Genomic DNA, 27,321 nt, shown 5'->3' with positions numbered 1-27,321 from the left:
AGACTGTATTTTACCATTTAATCCTCAATTATACACATGACTTCATTGTGGAAAGGTCACCAGACAAAGAATTTTAGTTAACCAGCTCTGAAGGGAAGGATTGTGTGATCGGTCTCAGCCTTGCCCTTGCCGACTAGTTTACCTAAACAGCACTCTTCCACCCAAGGGGGAACAAGGCCAGTATTCGCACAGCCTGACAGGAATTTTGGTGGAATCGGTGGGAACACAGAGAAATTGGCACAAAAAAAAGACACAGCTTCTGTCAGAACAGGCTGAATTAACCTTCCATCTCCTCAAATGGAGAGGAGGATGTGGAGAGGGAAGCGGTGACAGCCTGACAGCGGTACCCATCGGCTCCTGAGGGAGCCTAAGATGAAGCCCCCGGGCAGGCACTCGGAGCGGGGCGGGGGCCGGTGAGCAGTTCGCGGCTCCGGCGGAGCGGCAGCGCCCTGAGGGAGCCCGGGGCCGGGACCCCACGAGGCGCGGGGGGAGGACCGGTCCCGGCCCTCACATGACCGTCCGGAGCCCCAACCCCGGCCGCCTCCTTTCTCCCGGCGCTCAGAGCCGCTCCGGCACCACCGAGATGCGAGCGGGAGCCGAGGGGCGATGGAGGCGGCGGGTGGCGCGGGCGCTGCTGCTGCTGCCGCTGCTGCTGGCGGCCTGGCAGCCGCCGCCGCGGGGAGCGCGGGCCCAGAGCCCGGCCGCGGACGCAGGTAGGAGCCGGGAGCTGAGCCCTCAGCGGCTGCCCCTCAGGGGCTCTGCCGCCGGTGCGAGCCTGCTCCCACCGCGGCGACTCCAGCGTTTCTCCTGAGGCTGCCCTGGAGCCTACGAGGCAGATAAACCCTTTTTGAGAGAAAGAGCCCCACCGAAGGCAGCCCGCGTGTGGAGCACACGCCGCTCTGCTGCCTGAGAGCTACGCGGCATGGGGATGTGTAACGCCCTTGTACTCACTTTTCAGAAAACAGGACGAACTGTGTCCTCTCCTCTTCATCGGAGTTTCCTGAGGGATTTTTTACATCACAGGAGAGAAAGGATGGAGGAATCGTTATCTATTTCATAATTATACTTTACATGTTCTTGGCCGTGTCCATTGTGTGCGATGATTACTTCCTGCCTTCCCTAGAGATCATTAGTGAATGTAAGTGAACATCCTTACTTTTTCCTTTAAAATTAAGCTCTGTGTAGATCATTCTCTTCGAAAAGTGTCAAAGTTGGAGTGCTCTGGAGACCAAACTAAAGTTCTGAGTCTCCTGCACAGTTAGACTCTATCAATACAACATTTAATTCGATGCAATATATCAACACCGTACTGAAAAATAAACTCTGATTACACTCCTCTTAAGCATTTATTTAAAATGTGCTTTCCTTATACCTGGAAGAAAATCTTAAAATTTCCTCAGGATTAATTAAAACTGACAATATAACTTTAGGTGAGTAGCTGTAAAAAAATCTATGTTACCAGTAAAGGCAAGAGGGGGAAAAGGGGAAGGAAAAAATCCCAAACCTCTCCTATATTAAATCATGAGAATTAATGTCCTTGCTGAAGTTTTGGTATTTTTTTCAAAGTACTGAACAAGTACCAGTATGAGCAACTGCTTAGATATAAAAGGCATGACACAGAAAGGAAAGAAATATAATTACAGCAGTTCTGTGAAATCTCATTAACCTGTGGTAATTTCCCTGGGTTCAGCAGACCACAGAATTAAAAAGATGGTCTTGGCTGAGAGTTCAGCTTTTCATTGCACAGAATTAAAAAATAAACAAACTAAGAAGCTAGGGAAATTCATCCCTGAACTGCAATGCATTCTCCAGATCGGACCACTTACAGGAAATTTAAGCTTAAGCACTGCTACAGAGCTAGTTTTTTTGTTTTGTTTTGCTTTACTGACAATAAATGTTAGATTGTCATTCCATAGTTAGCCATACTTGCCCATTCTTACTGTGCACACCTTGATCAAAAAAGAGTTAAATTTCTGAAACAGACAACTTACCAGAACAAAAATCTTACTGCCTTCAATCAAGACAGGATCATCCAAGCATTGGTTTGAATTTACCTAATGTTTCTGGTATGTTAAGACACAGGAGCACAGGTTCCCCTTGAAATAGACTTGACTTCAATCATGTAGCCTTATCACACTGTAGTCCAAGGAATCTCCCTGCAGTTGTTATCCTTATGATAAAGTCAGATCCTACATAAGTATGCCTATTTTACATTTTAAGGTCATGCCAAAATGTCTTGTACTATCTGTGCTCCTTTTCTAGTATTTAAACTATTTTCTGTAATAAAGCTGGGAATAAGTTAGCCCAATAAATGAGCCTACACTTTCAATACATTTTGGTCATTTCTAATAAATGCATTAGCTGTATGAAAGCAAGCAAAAGTTCATTTCATTGAACTGCAGAAGCTTTTAACATCATATACTAATGCATGTAATGGGTACAGACTACTGAAGTTTTTTAATTTTAATTTTATTATTAAAGAGTATTTTTATATATTTATAAATAGAGTATTTTTATACTCTGTCCTCAGGCCTTGGCCTCTCTCAGGATGTTGCTGGAGCAACTTTTATGGCTGCTGGAAGCTCAGCTCCAGAGCTTGTCACTGCTTTTCTAGGTAAGAGATACATGCTTTGACTCCTCAAAATCCAGAATTCTTTACCTTGCCTGCTGAACTGGAACATACCCAAGTCATTTTGCTTGTAGGAGTCTTCGTGACAAAGGGAGATATTGGCATTAGCACCATCCTTGGATCAGCGATCTATAATCTTCTTGGGATTTGTGCAGCTTGTGGGCTGCTTTCTAATGTGGTATGTATCAACTTCGATAATTCCATACCTAAGAACCAAATGGTTATCCTTTCTGTTTTGCCAACAAAAGTCAAGAGAGACTTACTATGACAACTGTCAAGTTTATTATTTAGTAGCAAAACCAGCATGTAATCTGTTTTAAGATAAGTTGCTATGAAAGTTTTAAAAACACTAACTTGTTAAATATCATACTTAAGTCATTCCTAAGAATCTTAAATTTGTACATAATATAGAAACAACATATTGATGCAGCATTTACAGCACTTAGTGAAAGTATTACAGACAAATTTAAAAAAAATGTGAATGAATCTGTGATCTGCAGGTTTCAAGGCTATCCTGTTGGCCGCTGTTTAGAGACTGCCTGGCATATACAATTAGTGTAGCGGCGGTCCTTGCGATGATATCTGACAGCAGAATTTACTGGTAAGAGCATGAGTAGTGTTGAGTTCATGTTGACTGGAGATTAGTGAAACAGTGTTAAAACACAACAAAAAACTTCAAGAAGCCTGAACTACCATTCACTAATAGAAACAAACATCCTGTTGGCTTTAAAAATATAGAAAGTTACAATGCTTGTAAAGATTATTACCTAAACATTCAAACCCTGCATATTTATAAAGTGTGATCTGCATAGGTTTCTCTGTACAAACTTCAGGATTTCTGTCATACCTGGTTTGGCATAGCAGTTAGTCTTCGGAGCTTGCTTCTTTTAGAAGCTTTCCTTTAATAGCATTACCACTAAGAAAACATGTCTCAGAAGCGAATCATGAGCTTCTGATACTAACACGCTTCAGTCAACACTGAAACTCCTGTTGTCTCAGGACAGTCAGGTCCAGCACTATATTCCTGAAGTTTCTTACTCAGAATAACACGTTCTATACCTCTCCATAACCACCATATAAGACTCAATTTTGCAAACATCAGTTGTTCAGTAAGTTCCCCTGGAAAACATGCAGCTATACAACGCACAGACAAGATTCTGCAGGGGAGTGGAATGAATCAAACTACTGAAAGACATGGAGACACAAACTTCCATGACACTGCCCATACAAGTGCAAATAGATGCTTTTGTTTTTGCCTTTCACAATTCATGCAAGTTTTTTCTCTTCTTATGCCAGCCATTTTAATGAGTTTATTTTTATATATTAATATATATTACAAGTTATGTAAAATCTTTTTTTTTCTTTTTTTTTTTTCACTCTAGGTATGAAAGTGCTTCCTTATTATTAATATATGGGTGTTACATTCTGGTACTATGTTTTGACATTAAAATCAACCAATGCCTCATGAAAAGGTTCAGTCCCTGCTGTTCGTGTTTTACAAAAGCTATGGAAGAGAATGCTGAGCAGCAACCGTTGGCTGGGTGGGAAGAGAGTGGACCTCTAATTCGTCAACAGTCAAGAACAGATAGTGGAATTTTTCAAGATGAGATGGATTATTCTCAACGTTCAACAAGCTTGCATGGGCTTGATGAAATCTCTGAAGGTAGAAGTATTATTAAATTTAAACGCTATATGCCTGTTTGCATCAGTTCTAATAAAGAGTATGGTTTGAGATATTATTCAGATTTTGTTCACAAAAGAACTCTAGCATAGTACTTAAGTAAATCATTAATCTTCCCTAGAATATAACATTAAGTAAAATCATAGTTGTGATATTTATATTAGTTACTAGAGGAATGCTAGGGGAGTTGCTTATTTGTGTCAGTAATAGAACATCAGTTGTTGCTGTGCATATTTGAAACTTCCCAGCAACTCAGCCTGTAAAATGCAGTATCAGCTGAAACGCATGCTGCTTCTGTACTTATATTGTATTCTTATGACAAATGGTCAGTTTGTTATCCAAAATATGCATTATAGCAGAAGTAAAGCGATAGCTCTAATGGGGCCACAGATCACTTTTCCTCTTCACTTCAGCAAATCAGCAGCTGGTACTAAATCTTGGAAAACATTTTACATAAACCTTATGGAAAAAATAATTTTTTCGTCCACCTTGGTTCCCTCCTAGTGACACGGTAATAAAGAATATTTGATTTCAGAGTTTAGTCAAGTGTGTTATAGGTACTAAGAAGACAACAGTTACATCACAAAGAATTATTTTTAACCTTTTTCTAGTATTCTCACAAGTAGAAGCAAATAGTATGACTGTATACTAATGATTCAAACATAATGCTACAGTTTAAAACAGTTACTTCCTCAACAGATCATCCAAGTGTCTTCACCATGCCTGAAGCAGGTATGAAGAGAATTTTGTGGGTGTTATCTCTTCCCATTATTACACTACTCTATTTGACTACACCAGATTGCAGAAGACGGTTTTGGAGAAACTGGTTCATGGTGACATTTTTAATGTCAGCAGCATGGATTTCTGCAATGACTTACGTTCTTGTATGGATGATAACAATAGCAGGTAGGTACCTTAACTACTGCTGCTGTACAGAAGCAGCCAATGAAAAATCACTGGAAAAAAACAAAAACAAAAAAAAAAAAAACAACACATTCTTCTATCTGCAAAGTTTTCTTTTTTTACAACTAACAGTTAGTTTAGCAACACATATTTGGCTTAGAAAAACAAAAAACCCTAATGTTTGACGGCTTCATTTGCTTCCTTCCATCTAATGAAAACTACTTTAGAATTTAGCTGCTTCAGACTGCTTATCATCACATGAAAGGGAATTAGTTTACAAAGCTACAAAAAACAGCCTGTATTTAAAAGGACAGTTTCATTAAACTGCTTCATGAAGTGAAACAATTAGATACACAGCAATAAATTCATCAAGCTGAAGTCTGACACACATGTAAGCCACCAAGACTGGAATTAAAGGTTCAGGTGTTTGTAAAAATATCCACTATTTCTATACCTATATTTTTCTTGGACACTATAATAAGAGACTCAGCATTAAATGAACTGCCAAAAAAGATGCCCAAGTTTTTGTATTATTTTAACTATAGTGTTGTATATTCATTAAACATTCTTGGGTGTGCAGGTATGTCTGTATCTCTTAAAAATCCGCATCATAAAGTCAAGCAGTAAAAGCACTGCTTTTAAATGAGGGAAAGGGTGTGAAAGAGTGTAAAAGCAACTTTTTAAAAAATTTCTTGAAGTATTAAAAGTTTCCTCATTTCACTCTTTCTCCAGTTAGCTTAAGAAAAAGTCTTTAATTTTAAGAACAAGCAGAAAACAAACCACTAAACAAGAAAGAAATTGCACAAAGCTTGCCATTTCCGCATTGTAGCTCACCAATCCTACCTCAGTATTCTGCTAGTTCAGCATTCTAAATTGTCTTCAAATTAAATTCAATAAATGTTGACTGCAGACACAGACCTACACAAAGGTAGACCTGTGAGAAATTACTAACAGATTTCTGGGTATAACACCCAGCAGGTTCACTTCTTTGTCAAAAATTTTTCCACTTGTATCTAAAAAGAAAGGTTTACTGTCTGAATGCTAGAAGACTTTGAAACAGGATCCAACGAAAGTTATTGCCATTCTTCCAGACAAAACACTAATTCATATGAAAGCAGGTACACTGGAGTTTCAAATAGTGTGTTAGTGTTAGTCCACATTGAAGTCATCACAAGCAGCTTTGGGGTCTTTGTCCCACTACTTCTAGGTCAAATATGCTCTATTTACACATTAAAACTCTAAAAATTACACATATGTATATATATATATATTCAAATCTAGGTTTTTCATGAAAGGTGACTCAAAAATATTCTATCATTGCATAAATGGCCTATGAGAATGTGTTTCATAGCAGGGGACTACATTTTGATGGTCAAGAACAAACCTAATTTAATACACCTTTTTGTTACTAGCAAAGAAATTTTCATTACTCTAGCAAGATATTGCTACTGATACACAAAATGGAACAAAGGCTAGAAAAATAAGACCACTCTCTCTTTATGGTCAATTGCCAGAAAAAGAACAGAAAAGGAAAAAAAAACAACCTTACATTTTAACTAGAAGATTATTCTTTAAAAAAAAAAAAAAAAAAGATTCACCTGAGTTTAGATTCTATCATAACCTTCAGAGGGCTAGACACTACTGTTGGGTGTGTAAAGCTGCTTCATTCATATTTCACCTTCATTTGCTTAGATTAGTTTACAAAAGCTGATCATGTTGGTCCCTCCATCCTACAAATCTCTTACATTAGGAGTGAAGAAAATACCAGTACAAAGTTTACAACAGGATCACATTAGTCACTTTGAACAGAAAATAAGTTTCAAACATAAATTTACTGAGCTGATCTAAACTAAGCTGGTATGTACTAGGCAATCATTGCTGACCTAGCTTACAGCATACCACCTCTTATTTTGAGAAAACTGTTCTTATTGGTGTCAAAACATTGTAAGCAAAAATTCAGATTTCAACGGAAAAAAAAGTGTTTAGTGAACAAAAGTTTAAGAAAAACTGTAATTATGTAACGGTTTGAACAGAAGTATCAAGAACTTCAGCATGTGGATGGTTCTGAATGGTACGTAGAACTAAAGGCGACCAAAACAGTTTTGAAGACCTGAATCACTATATTTTAAGTGAGAAACTAATACTCTTTCAGCACAAATGGTACTAAAAACAGGGGTGAGAGGTAGGCTGCTGTTTTAATAACCATTTAAAACTATTCTTAATTTAAAGTGTTTACCTGAAAAAATGCTTCTAAAGAATTACTCATACTTAAGTCATGTAACAATTCTTCATTATGCTTCTTCCAAATTCAGCAAAAGAACTAAAAAACTTGAGCTTTCTAATTGGAACGAAGTCATGTAGTTGAGACAGTATTACAGTAACGATCTTAATGACCCTCCTCCCTATGAAAGTCATGTGCTTTTTTCTCCCCCTTTGAAGAGTAAATGTTTTATTATAAGTTATTGCTTCAAAACACGTTCAAGCACTAATGATGAGATGCTCAAAACCAAAAATGTTAGGTATTCAAACTTCTGCTGTGTCTGAAAGAGCAATTCATAATTCATACCATTTTGAACAGTGGAGACCTTCCTCTCAATTCTCTGAGAAAGTTGTAAAATCAGATGGTTACTATATCACAGTTCCTTTTTATTTGACTGAAGAACAAGAACAGGTTGACATTCCTTTGTTCTTGTTTTTAAATACTTCATGGTTCAGTCACTTTATATTTAGTCACATTAAGCTAGTGAGCAGATTCCTCTTGGAATTATTGTATGATCACTAATCTTTTCTCCAGCAAGGAAAGTCCAAAGAAAATTTTTTGGATGAAACAAGCTAAAACTATACTTGTGTTTTCTACCATTATTTACCAACTACAGGTGAAACACTGGGAATTCCAGAGTCAGTAATGGGTCTCACCTTACTTGCAGCAGGAACAAGCTTACCAGATACAGTTGCAAGTGTTCTGGTGGCTCGAAAAGGTAAAGCTTTTGGTATTCAGGCTCATTTCAATAGATATGTTTAAAGGGTACTATGGAAAAAAATTAACATTTTTGGAAATTCAAGGAGTAACTTTAAAATTTTTGCTCCAAATTCTAGATTTTAGTTTGCTACTAATAAATAAGATAGCTTACCCAAAGAAGCTGTGGTTCAGACATTTAAAAACCTCTCTGAGAAGTATTCTAGATTGGTTTGGTTTGCTGTTAAGCACGTTAGCAGTTTTACTGCAAAACACAGCTGTAGGTCTTGGTATTTTAAAGATAACTGTGGATTTTAGAATAACCTGTCTAGCTTATTTTAAGTGCAAGTTTGCAGGTGCTGTTGATTTAGGGAGACATTTTTATGTTTGTGGTACCCAAAACTATGGTATGTGGAATCGTATCTATAGTTCTTAAAACAAAAAGACTGAAAAAAGTGTTTTACTCTTTGAGGTTGAGGACCAATAGTCTGTTCCTCCAAAACAGTTTGGCAATTTCACAGTGCACAACTAAGCAGGCTTATTTGGATTTATTGTTTTACAGGAAATGGAGATATGGCTATGTCTAACATCGTAGGATCCAACGTATTTGATATGCTCTGTTTGGGAATACCCTGGTTTATAAAAACTGCCTTCATAAATACAACAGGACCCATAGAAGTGAACAGCAGTGGTTTGACATACACAGCCATTTCTCTCATCTGTTCAGTTGTTTTTATTTTTCTGGCAATTCACCTGAATGGCTGGAAAATAGATAAAAAATTGGGAGCAATTTGTCTTGTACTGTACTTAGTATTTACCATATTATCAATTTTATATGAACTTGGCATCATAGGGAACAATCCTACAAGGGTCTGTGGTAACTAGTTTTAATCAGTGATTATACTGATGAAAAAATAAAAGCAGAAGAGAAAGATCAGTTTCTTCATTTAGTCAAATTACAAAAAAAAAAAATCCAAAATTCCCATTGGGCTCTAGATCTTATTTACAGAACTAAGTCACGGCATTAAAGTAATATTAAGTAGAACAGAAACATCACAGCCTAATTGGAGCCCTTTCCTTTAGAGTCAAGAATTACAGTACGACAACAACAAGCATATAAAACCAAAACTCTGGAAAAAGGACACCTATTTTTTACATTACGATGCTGATACATGCTGGGGGGGGGAAATAAAAATCAGAAAACACTAAACAAATCCCACTATGCAATCTTAACAGAGAAAATGGCTTATTTTATTAAAAACAGTATAACCATTCATTTAAACTGAATGACTAGAGACACTTGGCCTAATTTTCCAAAGGCGCTGAGCATCCAAAGTTCCCAGAGTTTAACGGGACCTGCAGGTGCTCAGTGCCTCCAAAAAAAACAACAAAAATCAGGCAAATTGTCTTTAAAAACCAAACATTGTAAGATTCAGTTAACAAGTATCACAGTATATTAAACACTATACTGTTAAAGGCTGGTGGGATTTAAAAGTTCGTTTTTACAGCTTTTGTAAGCATACAATGTTACTAAAAATGACTTACTAGGATAGAGAAGCTAAACAGACATAGGAATGTTCCTGAACACACAATTTTAAATTATGCATTGCGATCCAAGCGTACATCAATTTCTCTGCCACTGATTTTTATGCCGTTCATTATCCTACAGGCCTTTTCAGCAGATTCTGGCGAGTCAAATCTGACTGTTCCACAGCCCTTTGATTTTCCATTCTCCATTTTTATTTCTGCAAACATTACATGACCTGAATAAACAAGTTAAACAGTAGTTATTTTCCACCTTCAGTGCACTAAAAACTTAAAGAACTAATCAGAAGTGATTAAAAAACAATTCTAAATATAATCTAGAGGGACATATAATATCAGAACTATCAGATTTACAGTATATTCACTTATTCAGGGAAGGTGATAGGTCAAAAACAGCAGCAAAGAATCCACACTAAGTCCCACTGTTTCAAATTGATCCTTCAGACTACCATAAAATGAAGCATGCCTGAACTGGACATCAAATTTGAAACGAAGTGACCTATAAGCTTACGGAAAAGTTTTGTGTTTCACTGGTGGAGCCACACTGCCGAAAGTATGATTAATTGTCATCCTCTAACTGAATGACAGTTCAATCCAGTCCACCACGCTCACTGCAGTACAATAATCACATTATCAACTAATCACAACAATCATATAATTTTGAAAAAAAAAAAAAAAAGTTGCAGAGCAAAAAACAAATAGAATGCACTACCCAATTGGTTGGAAACTCAACTCATGAGAGAACATTTCTATGTAGATGCCACAGAGTAGCAAGCCTTTAAGTGCCAGCAGGAACAAGAAATTCTCCCCTAAAACACAGGACTTTTTATTTTTAAGTGGCTAGTAATAAAAGACTGGCCTTTCACTGAAATAAATTGTTTTCTTGTCAGTATCATAAGGAAATATAAAGACCATGGCTCCACAGGTTCAATCTGTTGTTTATATTTGTGCTAAACATTCTTAAAAACAATTCAACATAATTGTTATATCTGATAGTCACTGAGATCCTGTTTATATGTTTGTAGAAAACAATGTAATCCCTAAGTGTAAGTGCAAGTATATTACTAAGAAGTTGATGATAACAGGATATCAAGAAGTATCTTCACAAAAGCACAGATGTTCCCAACATACAAGCGTGGTATCAAGTGATGTATCTGCACAAGATGTTTTACTTCTTCAAAAACTTCTTTTAAATACTTTAAAAGATTTTAGTAGAAAATTGTTCAATGGATTTGCACAAGAATCTTTATTTCATGTCTGTCCATATTAAGGGAAAAGGTGGATGGCAAGGAAAAAAACACATAGGATAACCCCTAAAAAAAATCTGAAGCAAAATCAAAGGTGGTGGTGGTTTTACAGACTAACTTGTTATGCAGTTATGGAAACTTGATTAAAGCTTAATACTGAATTATGGGGAAGGGCTTTGTTTTGATGTTTTGTTTTGTATTTAAAAGCAGAGAGGGTTTAGGCAGTCCTTTAACTGCACGGCATCCAGCATAAAACTAGGATATTCACCAGCAGCTTCTAGAATTATAACAGCGGCAACATAGTCCTGAAAATGCTAGAAGGGAGAACTTCACTCTGAAAACCCGGTATGATAGATCTATCTATAATTCAGCAACAAAAGCTTTGAGTCCTGGAATGTAAGCACACCTTAAGTTCCTGTAACCACTAAATGCATTTGAACACCTGAAATATTTTCATAGTTGAACTACAAGTTGTAATGTATATCCACTCTGCAAATAGCTGTATGAAGACTGTCTTATATAAAAGTAGAATGTTTAACGTTATTTTTCCTTCCTGTCTCTGCAAAGTAAGTGAAGCCATCCATAATTCTTTTATTTCATTCTGAAATATTACATTCAGTTATATTCATCTATTCCATTCTGTGCATTTAAAAAAAAATATCACGTTTCTACATACAAGAATCAGTTTTAATTCACTTCTGTAAAAAGAAACCTTTTCTTAGAGATAGTTATCGGATAGTCACAGAAATCCTGTATCTTACTTTAAAAAAGGGGGGGGGGTGACGACTTTATTTCTTGACAAAAGGTGAGACAGCACAGGATTGCAAATTCTTAACTCTGATTTGATATGGCACCATTACTGGAAATAATGTATAAACCTGGCCAGGCCCACATCCATGCATGCATTTATCTCAAAATAAATACTACATTATATCCCAGAGGATAACTAATACCTACCTCAAAAAAGAAAAAGTTCAAAGGGTAATTTTAATGACATGGGTTAAAGTTTATAGGAGATGAGCACTCTCAGCCAATATGTACCATAGTCTAATGTGTTATGTCACACCTAAAATTATTTATAAAACTTCCCTTATCTAAAGAACAAGACAGAATGCAAACTCAATGGAGCTAAGCAGAGGTAAGATTCACATACATACCACACTGACTGAATTTCTCCTTCAGTTTCTGCCAGGTCAAATCAAAAGGGAGCTACAATTAAAAAAAAAAAAGTATTTATTAATGACAAAATATTACAAAAAGAAAAAGCATGTAGTAAAACACGCACACAACATAGGCTTATCTTTTCTATGTTTCAAATGCTTACATTTCTCACAAATATCTGGTTGCCTTTAGAGCCTAATCTCTCTCTCATTCCACTTCCCATTGGGCCAGGCACAAATCCTCGATCTATATCCATGTTCCTGTCTGGGCCTCCACCCATAGCTGGTCCCAATCGATCAAAACCAGAACTCATCCGATCCATGCCTATTCCCATTCCTCCAGCCATATTGTTCATACCACCCATTCCACCGCCTACAGAGGAAGAAAAAGGAGAATAACAAGTTTGTTGTTTTGTTTTTATTAATCAATGAATAAGTATCTTGTTAAAAAGTTTACATTCTTTTGTGTCAGGAAAAACAATGCATACATGCAAAGTGATTTATCTAGTAATATGGCTAATATTTAAAATCAGAGCATTAGAAGAAACAAAGTATCAGTTATTGTATAGAAGTAAAAAGCAAATTGCATGAAGCTGTTATTCACATCATCTAACATAAAACGTTTAACACCAGAAGTAAAACAGTTACGATTTAAAGACCGTCTAGTTTAATTAATAAGAATATGATACCCTGCACCAAAAAGAGATTAAGTAAATGACTGTGGAAATATTAAGATAAAGGTAACTGGACCAGGTACAACACAACTGCGAATGCAGGAAGCAAAACCATTTGGCTTTACTAAATGCAGCCATACCACACTTAATGACAGTCTTACAGAGAAAGCCTATTCTGCAAAGAACAGCCATTCCTGCAAGTCCCATGCAGAGCATGGACTTTCCCCGATACATGCAATGGAATATATTAAAGTATATTACATAATGAACCAAGATCAATGGCATATTCAGATATCAGATATCCTATATTCTATTATATTTTTTCTGGATTCATAATTAACAATGTAAAACAAGACTAGACAAAGACTAAACAAGATCATCCATGACAGACCTTCTCTAAGCCTTATGCCTCACAAGATTGTCCCTAGCAAGATTTTACTTTCTTATCTGCTCTAGCTTGAGTAACTGAGACATTTTTGGTAATACAAACTCAGTGTTTGAGCTTTGCACAAAATTCAACTGAGTGATAATCTGAAATTCAAGACTTTTTTTTTTTATTTCAATTATGATTACTGAAGTACCTACGTGAACTTGAAGCTGAACTTAAGTAACTAACTCTGCCTATTTATCTTTTTTCTGGAACACAAGTTTACTTGAATCACTTCTCCCTCCAAACCAAAAGTTCAAACCATTCCAAAACTACACGCTCAAAGGGAAGACTGTATTAGCAAGTTTTCCTCTGAATTTTTACCTCAACAAATCAACCTTAAAAACTATTAGACTGGGAATCCAATGCAACAGAATTCTACTTCTTCCTAGCTGACACGCACATCCTCTGAAACAATTACACGGACACCACTTCATTACATTGCCTACACATTTACATTCTATTGAAACAAATTAACCTACTCATTCCAGATCCTACTGGGCCCATTCTAGGCGCTCCCATTCCTCCTGCAAAAACACCAATCATTGCACCACCTAAACAGAAAAAAAATAATATAGTGACATACACCGAAACTGCCGGTTAGTGACAACAGCAAAGCACACAACGATAAAGTGCACTGATCTCAGTGTTACCTGGCGATTCTTTTGCTACAGAACACTCCAACCCGTGCCTTTATTATGCAAACTAGGTAGGAAATACCCTGCAAGTAACTTTAGTTCCTCCTCCTCTGTTACAAGATATAAGCTACTCTGATTCCTTTCTACCTACAGTTTTCCTCTGACAACCTGCCAGCAGCACAAACATCTGAAACTGAAGGAACCGTATCTTGTATCAGAGAACTGATAGAATTTGGCAGAAAAAAAGGGAGAGAGAAAAGCAATACTAAAGGGTACCTGACAAAACCATAAAAGCTCCAGAATAGTGTAAGAAACTGATTCTAGAGAGCAGGGTTTAATGGAACAAATAAATAAATAAAACCAGAGTTTTCCTTGAAGCACTATGCTTCAGGAAAGCAATCCCAAGGGAGCTTCCAGAATTGCAGGAACTGAAGAACTGCATTCTTGTCAATGCTGACCGGAGCAAGGGGCTCTGCAGATTCTGTAACAAGCACTTCCAATTGTTCCAGAGAACCAGCTCAAACAAATCCATTCAAATAGACCTAGTATCTACAAAAAGAGCACTCTAAAGACAGAAAAGGTAAAACAAAAGTGTTGGACTGACAAAAGACAGCTTCCTACAATACTGGGCAATATTACAGGATATAGGCAGCATAATCATCTTAGTTGTTAACCTGTATACAAGGAAGCAGGATTTTGCAGGTAATCCTGGAGCCGTCAGTTACTACATTTTTCTTGCTTGATTTTAATCCCTAAAAGAAACAGCTCAGTTTTTAGTTATGGTAAAACAGATCAACAACTGGCTCATTTTGGCTAGACACTGTTGTTTCAGTATCTAAAAAGGGTCACTGACGATACTTTCCAGACAAGCAGTCTTCCATCAACTTTATTTTCTCCATGCAGTTACAAACAGCAATAGTTGTTCCCTGCCAGTCTCTTGAGAGAAATATTTCTCTCAGACAACATGCAGAGCCATACGAAGACCCCCAAAAAAATGGACTGCCCCATTCAAGAGCCTATAGTTGTTCAACACCAGCAGAATTACACACAGTACTTCAGCCAATAGATCGCATACGATGAAGCTCTTAATACTTATTCATTATGCCAAAGACGAAATGCCAAAACCTTCAAAAGAATTGTGAGGAAAAAAAACCTACTTTCTCAAGACTAGAAACCTTTAAGAGTTTTTGAATGTATCCCAGTTATACTCCCTCTCTTTTAAAAGGAAAAGTCTCCCTATCAGCCTAGGAAGCGTTTTAAAACAAACGAAAACAAAATTGAAATATCATAGTAAGCATGTATTCAGCTGTTTCTATCCTTCGTAACACCCTCTCCTTGTACATTTTTCCCTACTGGATTTGCATCAATGAAAAATGCTAAGTTTGGAGATAGATTGTGACATAACCTTTGATTTTTTGGATACTTTAAAATTTTAGCTATTAAATCACTGCAAATCAAACATCCTCATTTTCACTAATTGATGCCATAGTCCAATCAAAGACTGTCTTATGTTGCCCTCATTGACACTGGCATGGTATGGAAGCCAAATGCACTCACAGCATTTCCTTTTAATATATTATTAACCTAAATGCTGTAATAAGAGTACACTAGGAAATTTCCTGACTAAACACTGTATTTAACTATAATAAAACAATACTATTTGTTTCTGCTACTTAAAACTCATCTTCATTTTCTGCAGTTCCCAAATTTTAAAGGTGCATGGCTCCAGGAGAATATTATCTCAAACCAGAACAGTATTTTAACAGCAAGATTGCTAACAGGTAGCAAGTTGAAGCTTGCTGAAATCTACTGAATAACCAATGCCCGCATCAGTTTCTCACAGCAGCTATACTCACATATTTCAAGACCAGCACGTTACCAGAAGACTCAAGTTTTTTGCTTGTATGAACATTTATAACTGAAGCAGCTCTGGATTTTCACTCAAGAAACAGATATTTATCCTATGCTGAAGTACACATACTGAAAGCATAACACCTGCTTTTTAAGACATAAATTACAAGACCTTATGACAACTGGCATCCTTACTAAATATCTACTACTGCTACACAATTATCAGTGCTTGAAGAGCATTACATAACAGTTACTCTTAATTGTGACTTGCCCAAATTAAACACCCACCAAAGAGGAAGAATTTTTTCTTCCAAAGAGGGAAAATTAAATTTTTCCTAGACTAAATGAGCTTAACACTTTCACTTTCACAGTAGGGAATTTGTGGTGGTGGGAGGAACAGGAAAAAACAGAAAGCCTGTCTTCCATAATGTATTCATTCAGGTAAGAATATAGTAACAAAGCCACAGAAAGCTGTTGTTAAGCACTTCCAGGCTCTCAACTTCTATCCAGACAGAAGAGTATCTCATTTGAGGGAGGGCAAAAGTAGCTAAAATGAACTCAGTCAGAAGAACACCATTTATAAACATAACAAACCTTGCTCAATTTCAGAAGAGGACAGTAAATCCTATTCCAAGCAGCAAGGGAAAAGGCAGGAAGAAAACTGAGGGAACCAAAATTCATCATTCCTATCCAATGCTGTCTGATTTGCAGTAAGAACAACTTTCCAGCATGTCTTTGCAAAAACAGGCTCCAGGAAGTTACGAAGGCAGTACAAAGACATCTTGTTCAGGATTGCCAAAACCAGATGTTTTAATATCCAAAGAACATAATACCTGGCAAAGTTAACAGTATGAAGGAAAATACATTCCTAAAAATCACTGTGCTTGTATTGTATTTTGCTTGTATTCTGCAGATGAAAAAAAAAACAAACATCCTAACCTCCACCTTCCGAAACAGCCATAACAAACACATATGAACACCCTTAAATAAACACCTTTACAATAACAGCTGGTGGAGAAGGGACAGAGGAAGATGACCAAATGAAACCACACCTCTTCTTGTTTTTTCTTCTAGTAAAACTCTCCCAATACTACGTTGCAATTTGCCACAGGAAATTTAACAGTTACCATACCCATTCTTCCAAAAGAATCTCCAAAACCACGGTTCAATTGCATCTCACTACGACCAAAATCTCTATCCATGTTTCCTCCCATTCCACCACGGAACATTTCTGTAGAGAATAACGCACAAAACAGACATATTCTGTCATATTCAACTAAGTTGATGCTCATACAATACTTGTTTCACAGCTGCTTGTTTAAGCAGAAATAAATTTAATCCACAAGTCAGAGGCACCTCTCCTTCCAGTTCCTATGCTTCCATGCATGCCACATTTCTTTTGAACCCATTTACATTACCCACCCTTATGTAAAGAGGACTTTTAATAAGGCTCACAGACTAGCAAACTAGTACTAGCAAACTAGTAAGTATTCACCTACCTCCCATTCGACTGACTCCAAATCCTCCCATATTAGCCATTCCTTCCATTCCACGAAATCCAGGAAGCCCTGTAAAATAAGGAAGAATGTTTTTTTCTATCCAATATTAAAAAAAATACATAAGACAAAGAATTTGACTGCACATACCGCCTCCCATTCTATTCATTCCACCAAAGCCAGGACCATCTATTCCCATACCTTTAAACCAAAAAGATCAAACATCATTTAGAAGACAGGTAAGATCCAAATATATTTCAAAAATGCAAAAACAGTGTCTCAAAAACACACAATGCAAGGCTTACTTTGACAACAGCACGCCATTCTTCTAAACACAGAAATGAAAATTGTAAACTTAAGCTCTGTAAGTTAAAAATAAAGAATATGACTTTACCTCCTGGACCCATGTTCCCCATTCCACCACCCATGTTCAATTGTGTTGCACTGATGGGCTGTCCACCTGGTCCAAGTCCCATACCAATGCCACCAAGGCCACCTTGGAAAAAGGAAAAAACAACTATTATCATAAGCCTTTATGCATCATAAGGAGACCATAGTAAGCAAAAGTACTACTAAACTGTTCCAAGACACTATCAACATGTATTAAGTGCAAAGAGTTAAAAATGAAGAGCGCGTACTCACGAGGTAATTGTGGACCTTTGCTGTCTGCAACACGGAAATCTTCATGAGGGACTGATTTGTCATCCTGATAAGAAACAAGGATGCTATGCTATGATCCCTTCAATGTTTTGGCAGAGATACATAAGGTAGAAAGAAATAGAAGCAACTTACCATTTTTACATGCATGGGTCTATCGAACAGGAATTGTCCATTGAACATAGCTGAAGAAACGCTATTCAAGGACTCTAACTAAAAGAAGACAATTTAACTATTTCAAAAGAATCACTGTAAAAACTTATCTAATGTTTGTGCCACTTTTAGGAGTCTTAACTTTCCTTAACTAAACTTCAGAATGCTGTTTCAAAGATCAGAAAGAGACAATATAAGTTGTTAGGAATATAAAAGTTGTCTTCATGGGTGTCACTTTCCCTATGTATTTTAAGTCTGTTAACTTCATCAAGAACAGCTTTTTACACTCTAGCAGTAAATTCAGTCACTATTAAAAACAATAAAACAATCTGCACAGTACTACACTCTAGTCCCTTATCCTAGCTACAAGGCAAACAAGCACCATTTGCAAAACTATATGGTAAAGAGCCATTAAAAATGACTAAGCCATATTTGAGCATTTTTTTCCTTTTTTTCCAAAGCCAAGGATACATATTGCTTGAACAGCTTCAATTGCTTGTTCAAAAGTAACTGTTCCCATTCCTCGACTCTTGCCATCTTTATCCTCCTTGATGTCTGCACGCTTTACAGTTCCAGCAATGCTGAATACTTCCTTTAGTTTCTTCCAGCCAACTTTAAAGTCAAGCTTACACAGAGAAATATGTAAGTGATTTCACTGCACATTTCTGTTCTGCCATTAATTTTCAAAGCTTGTCTACACTGCAGTAAAACTTTGATTCACAAAATGCTTTATACACGTAAACAGACAATTTTGTAACATACACAGGCTGCAACCAAGTCTAACATGAATGTTACTAAAAGCAACAAGTTATAGCACATATATCTATTGTAATTTTTTAATTAACATACTAATGCTGAGAAATGGATGGGTTCTTGTAAACCAGCTGTACTCCAATGCCTGTTTCTTAAATTTGTGCAAATAAAGAACTGATGAAGTACACCCAAACATAAAAGTTTAAGTTTGTATAAAGTAACTATCAAGAAAAAAAGTATATTGTATTAAAAATAGAAGAAATGAAAAATGCAAAAAAAAAAAAATTATTTATTTTTTTTCAAATTTGACTGTACAATAATTAAAACTGCAAGACAGCTTTAGGAGTGGAACACATTTTTCACATCCAAAATCTGGATACGTGTCTTGTGTTTTTAGTTGAATATCCTAAATGTGAATTAACATTTCTGCTTAATATTAAAACTGTATTATGCAGGTATTTTACAAAGATCAATTATTATTTCTTTAAAATATGTTTTAAAACTTACATTAGCAACAAAAATAGTGGAGCCAAGCCTGCCTGCCTGCAAGTTACTGATAACCTCAGGAGGAATGTTTGGATTGTTGACAATAGAAGGTGGTAAATTCATTAATCCAGGTGCCATATCAGGTCCTTGTCCTCCTGGAAACTGTCCTCCTACACGCTGTAATGCCCTGCGGGCATGTTCACCTTCAGGATCCTGCAACATGTGCAAAAATAAAGCCAACTTAATCATCAATATCAGGACTGGCAATAAATAAGTACTATTTGAAATTCTACATAAGCCCGTCAAAATTATCAACTAATATCCTTGTCCATGTCAGAGGGATTAAGAACCGAATTAGCATGGAGACCTAATTCCCTCACCTCTAGAGGTGGGTCCTTTCAGATGAGGGTTGAGGCATATTGGCAAAGCACTTGTTGAAGAAGCGTGCACTGCCACTTCACATGCTGTACCTAGCCTATGGACAAGTAGAAAAGATTTCAATCTAAAGGACTGTCAGTCTAGTACCTTCTTCCAATAACTGATTTAATTTAAATAGTTTTTTTTTTGATATGTTAATAACCATTATTAAAGCTATAACAGGACATAAAGAACTGTATCAGACACTATTATATGCCACAACACTACAATAGAAACGTTGACATTAATTTCACTTTCCAAATCAGTACAAGTTCTCTGCTTCCAACACCATCCTTGCACATATGCAGTAGTCTGATACTCAGCTTGTTCTGCTCAAACTGGTATTTTATGGCAGGTAAGGAATATGAAATTTTAACAGCAGCAGATTACACAGGTAAGAATATGAAGTTAAAGATAAGGTTGTGTAAAAGAAAAATAGTATTAGATTATTTTGGCTTTAGGACACATTTTCATCAGTTCACTTGACATTGTATCAAGACCTTCTGGAAGCCAGCAGGCACTTTAGCCCGTTAAGAAAACGTTAAAAAAAATAAATAAATTACACAGCTAGACACTTAAAACATGGTACCCATCATTTCAGTAGTTACGTTATCTTCACAGTTTATTTAAAAAAACAGTAATAATCATACCTCTTTAATATTCAGGGGTCTTCCATTAAGATCATACTTGTTCATAGTTTCTAATGCTTTCTTAACAAATTCTTCATCTTTGAATTCAACCACACTTAGAGGGAACAAAAACATTTGGAGTGTTAAAATAAAGTTTAAAACATTAAACTTAACAGAACGTTTGGATAGCAGTGTGTTTCTACACACATAGAAAAAGAAACTTACCCACAACCCTACATCCATGATGATTTGTAATCATATGTAAAGAGAAAAAAAAAAAAAGTCAGTCAACACATATGCTAGAGTATTTAAGAGTCCAGTTAAAGATCGAAGCTCACTGTTAAATAACTATTTATCAAGTTATTTTCAGCTTCAAAATTCGTAATACATGCTTTTTACTAGTAGCCAAGCTGAATTTCTCCTACTTTCTAAACACACATACCATTCAAAATGCATTATATTATATTTTGTTCTCTTTGAGCCAAACCAGAATTGGACTACAGAAAAATGCCACACAGATCCATGTAAGGACAGCTGGGGGGAAGAAAGGGAAGGGGCAGAAGGAAAAAAAAACGAAAACATAACCAAAAAAAAAATCAAGACACTCATCGTGTCATTAAAATCTGCCCACCAACTACAGAATTCAAATCCAAATACATCAAATATACCAGTACAATGAACAAGGAGCCTGCAAACCTCTTCAGTATTACTAGCATATTTGAGAGATTACTGTGTAAGAAAATAACCTTTTTGACTGCACCAGAATCCTTCTAATAAAACAAAGAGTTTAGGATTGATCTAAGTGAATGAAAGCTGAAAGCATGTTTTAGTTTTAGCAAGCGTTGAATAAAATAATTTACAACTACTTTTACAACTTCAGTTAAGACTCAAACCTGCATTTCTCAAGTTCTCACTGCAGGTTTGAAGCTACTATTGGCCAAACTTTTGACTAGTTTTAAGACAAAGGAGCTTTAGCAATCTTCACTGTTAATGCCTCATTGCTGGCACTGTTTTGGCTACCAACCATCTCCATCCATTTAGTTTTAAAAAAGCAAATACATTAATCCAGTGTTTAGAGTACCAACTGTGTAAAGCTGTCAAATCAGGCACTTCAAACAGTGTATTCTTAGCTAAGATTTTATACTTCATGTCCCCAAGAAGAGAATACTACACTAACAAAATTTAAATAAACTCAATGATTTACTGAAAGTCCTTTATATAAAACAGATTTGTACCAAAACAAAGATGTTGGCTAAAAGAAGAATTAAGTGAATGCCAAATTTATGAAGTATTTTGTCCTTTACAGCCAGCTAGCTTGTGCTGCTTGAAAGTGTCAAACCATTTCTAATACAGAAACCTCAAAGCTATCTTAATGAAAATCAATGTGGAAATGAAACTTACTTTCCAATAACTGGTACAGGTATTATACAAAAATAAAACTGCTGAGGAACTTTTAAACCTCTAGCAGATTGTTGCCCACGGCACTTACCCTTGATTTTCCTTCAGCATCCTTAAACAGCTCCACGTATGTAACCTCACCAACTACATAAGACATACAAAGGGAAAATACCAAGAGACAATGCATTTAAACACCAGTATCTTTCTTTTCTGTGCCCCTGTGCACAACTCTACAGAGAAGCTCCTATTATTCACCAACAATCAAAACCAGACCAACATACCTCCTGTCAATGGCTATATAATTTAGCTAATTTTCAGAAATATGCAACAGCCACATTCTCAGAATCTAAAAACAAACAACTATATTTAACCTAATTCATACTACAGATCATATTTTGGCCAGTATGATACAGTTGGTGAACAAATTCAGATATACACAGTCCCTTAACCTAACAAATGAAACGTCAACATTCACTGAAAAGTGTTACATTTATCATCCTACTCACAACACCTGTTTTAAGGTGACTTTCTACCTGAATGTCTTCAATCATAAGTTTGCCTTCAATAATGACCAAATTTACACATCAAATATTTCACAGCAAGCCACTCACTTACTAAAGTTGGAAGTTTCAGTAAATAAACCAATCAAATAATCATGTCACCTTACAACAGATACACCAGCAGTTACAGAACTGGGGGACTGGCATTTTTCACAGCCAAAAAGCCAAGTGTGCTTTGCATTACTTTTGAAGAATCTATTTTTTCAAGAAAAACACACAGAACTAGCTTTTTACTTAAGTCATACATTAGCATTCTTTTCCCCAAAACTGAAAATAAAAGTTTGGGGTATTAAGATTTCTCTATCAGAACTGCAACAACAGTAACAAGAGTTTAATATAGGTCTCCAGACAAGCAGTCATAGCAGTAATGACAATGCAGACAAAGTTAATTCCACAGCCAGATTCCACCAAAGAAATACAAAACAACTTTTGAAAGACTTCCTTTCATATTCATATGTTAATACACTAAATGTGTTGCTTAAATACAATAGCCCTTTAAAAAAATCTACAAAGACTACAACTAGATGAAACAATCTCTTGAAGAAGTCATGAGGTCATGCATATTCTCTCTACTGTCACACTCCAATGGCAGAAGATTACAAAACCTCGTTTACCAATCCTACTCTGCAATGCAATTGTCTCAGATGAAAGAGGGGGAAGGAAGATAGATGTACCAAGTAAAGGCCAAAAAATAAAAAAATAATAAAAAAGTCAAATCAAATCTGTGTGGCTCAAAGGACATTTACATTACATTTTACCCCTTTTTATAGGAAGTGCATTATAAGGAATAAATTACCTTTCTCTCTCATAAGATCTTTAATAGCCTGCCATTTCATGTCATATGGGATGTTGCTAATGAAAACTCGATTACGATTAACAGCCTTCTTCTCTCCACTGCCCGCATTCTTCTCCTTTGCATAGGGGTGGAATCTATTCTTGTTTCCAAGAGAAGGGATTGCCTTTGGTTTTGCAGCAAACTTCTCTTTCACTGGTGCTTTCTCTTCTTTTGCTGTCTCATCATTCTCCCTACATTCCAAATAAATAAATGGATCTTACTTTGGATTATAAGACTACTATATCAGCTACATATGTAGGTCTATACCTCCCATACTAACAGACCTCCGAAGATGTCAAATCCCACTTTTCAAATTAGGAAAAATAAAATAATTTTACCAGTTTAATTTCAAAATACATTGCTTTACCTAGAACAAAAATCAACATTACAAGAGATTTATTCACTATTATAAGTACAGACATCACATCTTGTTACTTCAGGTATATTCCATTTCCATTATGTCTGTCAAGATTCAGGAACACGGTGCTATGAAACTACTACTACTCTCAGAACACGACTCAGCTGAAAAATAACCTACAACATCTGAGGTACTTTAGTACCTCAATAATTTTCAAATCAAACTTGGCAAAGTTGCACGCTATTCACCACAGAAGTCAGAGTTGAAATGGTCTAATTTTTGGAACAGCTTGGTGTACTTCATTCAATGTATTAATAAATACATAAAATCAACTCTTAATAGGCAAATGACCTTTTATTCAGTACAAATCATTTTTATTCACAAATTGTGCCAGACTGATTTTAGAAAGAAATTAAAATTAAATTTAAAACAAATGCTCTTTTCATTTTTAGTGCTTAACACCAGTATACTTTGAAAACATGATAAATGCATAAGAAATAGGTCTATTACAACATGCTCTGCATCTAAGACCAATTAATTCACCAGGAATTATCCATTAAAAACAACAACAAAGACTTCTGGCCCGTAGTCTTTAAAAAAAAAAATCTATCAACAACAGCTGCTTTCCTTTTAAAAATGTTTTACTTTTAGATGAAGAATGCAGCACAACTCACTTCCTCTCCTTTAATGCAGCACATTTCTCAGCTTTGGTGAAAACTATACACTTTGAACAGAATTAAAAAAAAAAAATCCAAACCAAAAGCCAAACCTCTACAGCACTCTTCAAAGTGTTCATACTGCAAGTAGACTTAGAATGCCAATAGCGGATCGAAGTGCCTGAATTGTTACTTAAAAAGTAGGACCGCTGAACTAATAGACTCCAGTAACAAAGCCACACAAATATGATCCACTAAACAGCTGCTATATAGATACAGAGCAACATCTAGTTCAAATCTCACTGCAGTTAACAATAACTTTAAAATCATGTGTAAAAGTACTTTTTGTAATAAAGAGCCAACACCGGTCACTCAAGTTAGAACAAAGATATGGAAGCGTCTCATAGTAGACTGTCAAAGAGATTGACCATGTATCCTCTCAAGTTAACATCACTGTCCTTTCAATTTGTACCACTTTTCAGAAGGTTTAGTTTTTAATCTCGTTTTGACAGTGTAGGTGGTTTCTGGTGTAAAATTTGCCAAAACAAGTGCTTCAGTTTTACAATAGTAATCTGGCAAAATTGAAAATTTCGATTTATTGAAATTATTATTTTCAGCTCTCTTTGCATAGTTTTTAACAAAACAGTAAGTGACAGCCTTGCACTCAGAGCATGTGCAAATAGCCTTTCATGAAGTTAAATGTATTATCTACTCAAGCTTGAGCACTTCTCAGGGAGAAGTAGCTTCAAACACAAACATTTTTCTCCCATGACTTTTTCCCAAATTTTGAAGTACTCATATGATATGAATTTCACAGTCCTTGGGTTGTTTACAAGCGGATTAAAAAAGAATTAGCAACTGAGAAATGCATGGACATTACTCAGGTAAATATTCCTACTATTTAAAACATTCAGTCAACAACGCGTTATCTATTTCAAGCATTCTCCAGTTTCCTCTGTATCATTACTCCCCCACACCATCCTGTCTGCTGTGGCAATATAATTCTTGTGTGGCTGTGTAATGATGTAAAATGGGTGGAACAAGGCAGGGAACTGGCAGAAGCCAGGGGGAAGGACAGCGAGGAGGGCAATAGTAATGTTTCAGTTTTCCAGTCAGATCTGTTTTTTTCCAATCCAGTTCCATTTGTGAACACAAAACTTCTCCCAGTGATACCCTTAACAAAATCCAAGTTCTTCTTTAGGTTTTAGGATTAGACCAACAAATTCTCTTTAGCCTTTTAAGCTCTTTCCTGCTTAAAGGATTATCAAACAGCCCCTGCATGCTCAGTACAGTGCACGGGAAGAGCCAGGCCTCCAAACACAGAACCCACAGATTCTACAACACCTGGCTGTACAAACCAGTAGAGAGCAGAGAGGACACAAGTCTTGCATAAACTCTTAAATCCGAGAAACAAGAAGACACTTCACTTAATCTGGGAACTAAAGCAAGCCTCCTGAAAATAGTTCCTCCTGAAAATAATTCCTGAGAATTAGTTTAAAAAAATAAAAACTGATCTTTCTCGCAAAACTCATCTGCCAGAATCAGTAGGCCAGTGAACAATCTGGAGGCAAAGATTCTTCTTCACACATAGCCCTCTCAGGAAAAGTACCTTCAATCAAAAAATACGTTCAAAAAATATGACTTTAGCCATGCACAGAACACAGGCAAGACAGCCTCAGAAACTATTCTATCTTGCAGAATAACAGGATTTTTCATTTGCTGGCAATTACTTTTGGAGGGAAAAGAAGAAAGTTGCTGACAGGAGTGATAGAGAAAAACTACTTTGTTATTTATTAAAATATATATTAATAAATAATATTATATTAATATTAATATATTAATTAATTATAATTAATATAATATTATATTATATTTATAATATTATAAATAAATAAATAAATAATATTTATTAAAAGACAATAAATTACTGTATGCCTTAAAAGATGCAAAAAGGTTAGTCTTTCGGCCAATACTCAATAATATGTGTAGTTGGGATGCTTAGGACCAGGTTCAGAGGAAAGAAAATAGATACAAAATACCGTGTTACTGCAATGTGAAGCTTATAACTTGCAAACTATATGAATTTCCCTGGGAGTCAAATAAAGGCATGAAGTTACTCCTTTATTCTCCACTTTGATATTATGCCTCATCCCACATCTATTTTTAAGCACAACAGTATCAAACCTGGGCTGCATATAACAAATTAGAAGTTCACAGACCTCTCAACAGCCTTGATGTATTCCAGTAGAAGGCCTTCTAAAAAATGTATTTTCCCTCTAAGATGTGAATGAGACTAAGAACTGCTGAAATTTCAATGATGCCAGGCTAAAATTTAGCTCATCTGAAGAGGGATAAACCTTGAAGCCTAACATCAAGGAGAAGAGAACCCATAAAATTTTACTGGAAAAGTTTGTGGGTTTGTTTGCCTGCTTTGTGAAGTAAACCACTGTAGGGCTCCCTTACCATTCTCACATACACAAAGACCGGCTCAAAGGCTAACAAAACATACTACAGTAAGACCTGGAAACGTGAACAAGGCCAGCACCAACCCACAGCTCTTGTAGACGCGGCTCCCCCGACCCCCCGCCAGACCAGAGCCCGTTACAGCAACGCCGGCTCCAACCGCCCGAGCCGAGCGCAGCCTCCTGCCCCTCACCCAACGGCAACGCCGCTCGGCAGCCTCCCACCGGAGCGAGCCTTCCCCCGACACCCTGGGGACCCCCTCCGGTAACGGGGCGCCGGAGCGGCCCGGGCCCGCGGCGGGGGAGGAGCCGGGCCGGGGGGTGGGGAGGAGAGGGCCGGCCGCCTGCCTCCAGCCCTCCCTGCCTCCCGCCGCGTCCCTCCCGCCGCGGCCCGCCCGGGCCCGCCGCCCCCCGCCACACACATTTTGACGCCATTTGCGCTGCCCCCGCCGCTCTCGGCTGCTGTCGCCGCTGCCTCCTCAGCCCGCGGCGGCTGCTGCGGCTGTTTTTGTGGTGGTGGTGGTGGTAGCGGCTGCTGCTGTTGTTGCTGCTGCTGCTGCTGAGGCGGCGGCTGGCTGGCGGCGGCGGCCTCCTCGGCCCCCCGCAGCGGCGCGGCAGCCGCGGCCTCCGCCCTGTCGCTCTCCGCCATTTCGCGGCCGGGCCGCGGCCCCGCTACGGCTCCTTCGAGCAGGGCCCGGAGCGCCTCGGCCTCGCCGCGCCGGCCCGGCCGAGTCTCGCGAGAACGGGGAT

General features: G+C 37.1%; 2 protein-coding genes and 1 long non-coding RNA gene across 4 annotated transcripts in view; 1 reads left to right on the top strand and 2 right to left on the bottom strand.

Moving 5' to 3' along the window:
* Nucleotides 1-1,090, bottom strand: part of LOC137863112 (uncharacterized) — a 160,675-nt gene extending 159,585 nt beyond the window's left edge. The window contains exon 1 of the long non-coding RNA XR_011100695.1: nt 952-1,090. This is a non-coding gene — a long non-coding RNA (uncharacterized lncRNA). The remainder of the gene's footprint in view (nt 1-951) is intronic.
* On the top strand, nt 469-9,563 carry SLC24A5 (solute carrier family 24 member 5). Its single transcript, XM_068695996.1, has 9 exons — nt 469-713; nt 959-1,138; nt 2,531-2,614; nt 2,704-2,807; nt 3,130-3,230; nt 4,012-4,292; nt 5,010-5,216; nt 8,090-8,191; nt 8,732-9,563. Exons 1-9 carry the CDS (start codon nt 512-514, stop codon nt 9,052-9,054), a joined length of 1,584 nt encoding a protein of 527 aa, XP_068552097.1. The 5' UTR covers nt 469-511; the 3' UTR covers nt 9,055-9,563.
* Nucleotides 9,399-27,321, bottom strand: MYEF2 (myelin expression factor 2). 2 transcript variants are annotated; one of them, XM_068696019.1, is made up of 17 exons: nt 26,994-27,321; nt 23,057-23,286; nt 21,792-21,844; nt 20,528-20,535; nt 20,324-20,417; nt 19,278-19,469; nt 18,489-18,642; nt 18,000-18,049; nt 17,850-17,913; nt 17,602-17,703; nt 17,358-17,408; nt 17,211-17,279; nt 16,844-16,942; nt 13,705-13,776; nt 12,286-12,494; nt 12,119-12,170; nt 9,399-9,932 (listed from the first exon to the last, which is right to left on the bottom strand). In XM_068696019.1, the coding sequence occupies exons 1-17, from the start codon at nt 27,218-27,220 to the stop codon at nt 9,769-9,771; spliced, it is 1,890 nt and encodes a 629-aa protein (XP_068552120.1). In that variant the 5' UTR covers nt 27,221-27,321; the 3' UTR covers nt 9,399-9,768. The 2 variants fall into 2 exon arrangements, with proteins under 2 accessions (XP_068552120.1, XP_068552121.1); XM_068696020.1 differs by lacking the exon at nt 13,705-13,776.

The sequence above is a fragment of the Anas acuta genome, chromosome 12 (assembly GCF_963932015.1).
Source record: "Anas acuta chromosome 12, bAnaAcu1.1, whole genome shotgun sequence".
Lineage (NCBI taxonomy): Eukaryota > Metazoa > Chordata > Aves > Anseriformes > Anatidae > Anas > Anas acuta.
The sequence above is the reverse complement of the archived record's forward strand: the minus strand, read 5'-3'. Positions and strand labels throughout refer to the sequence as shown.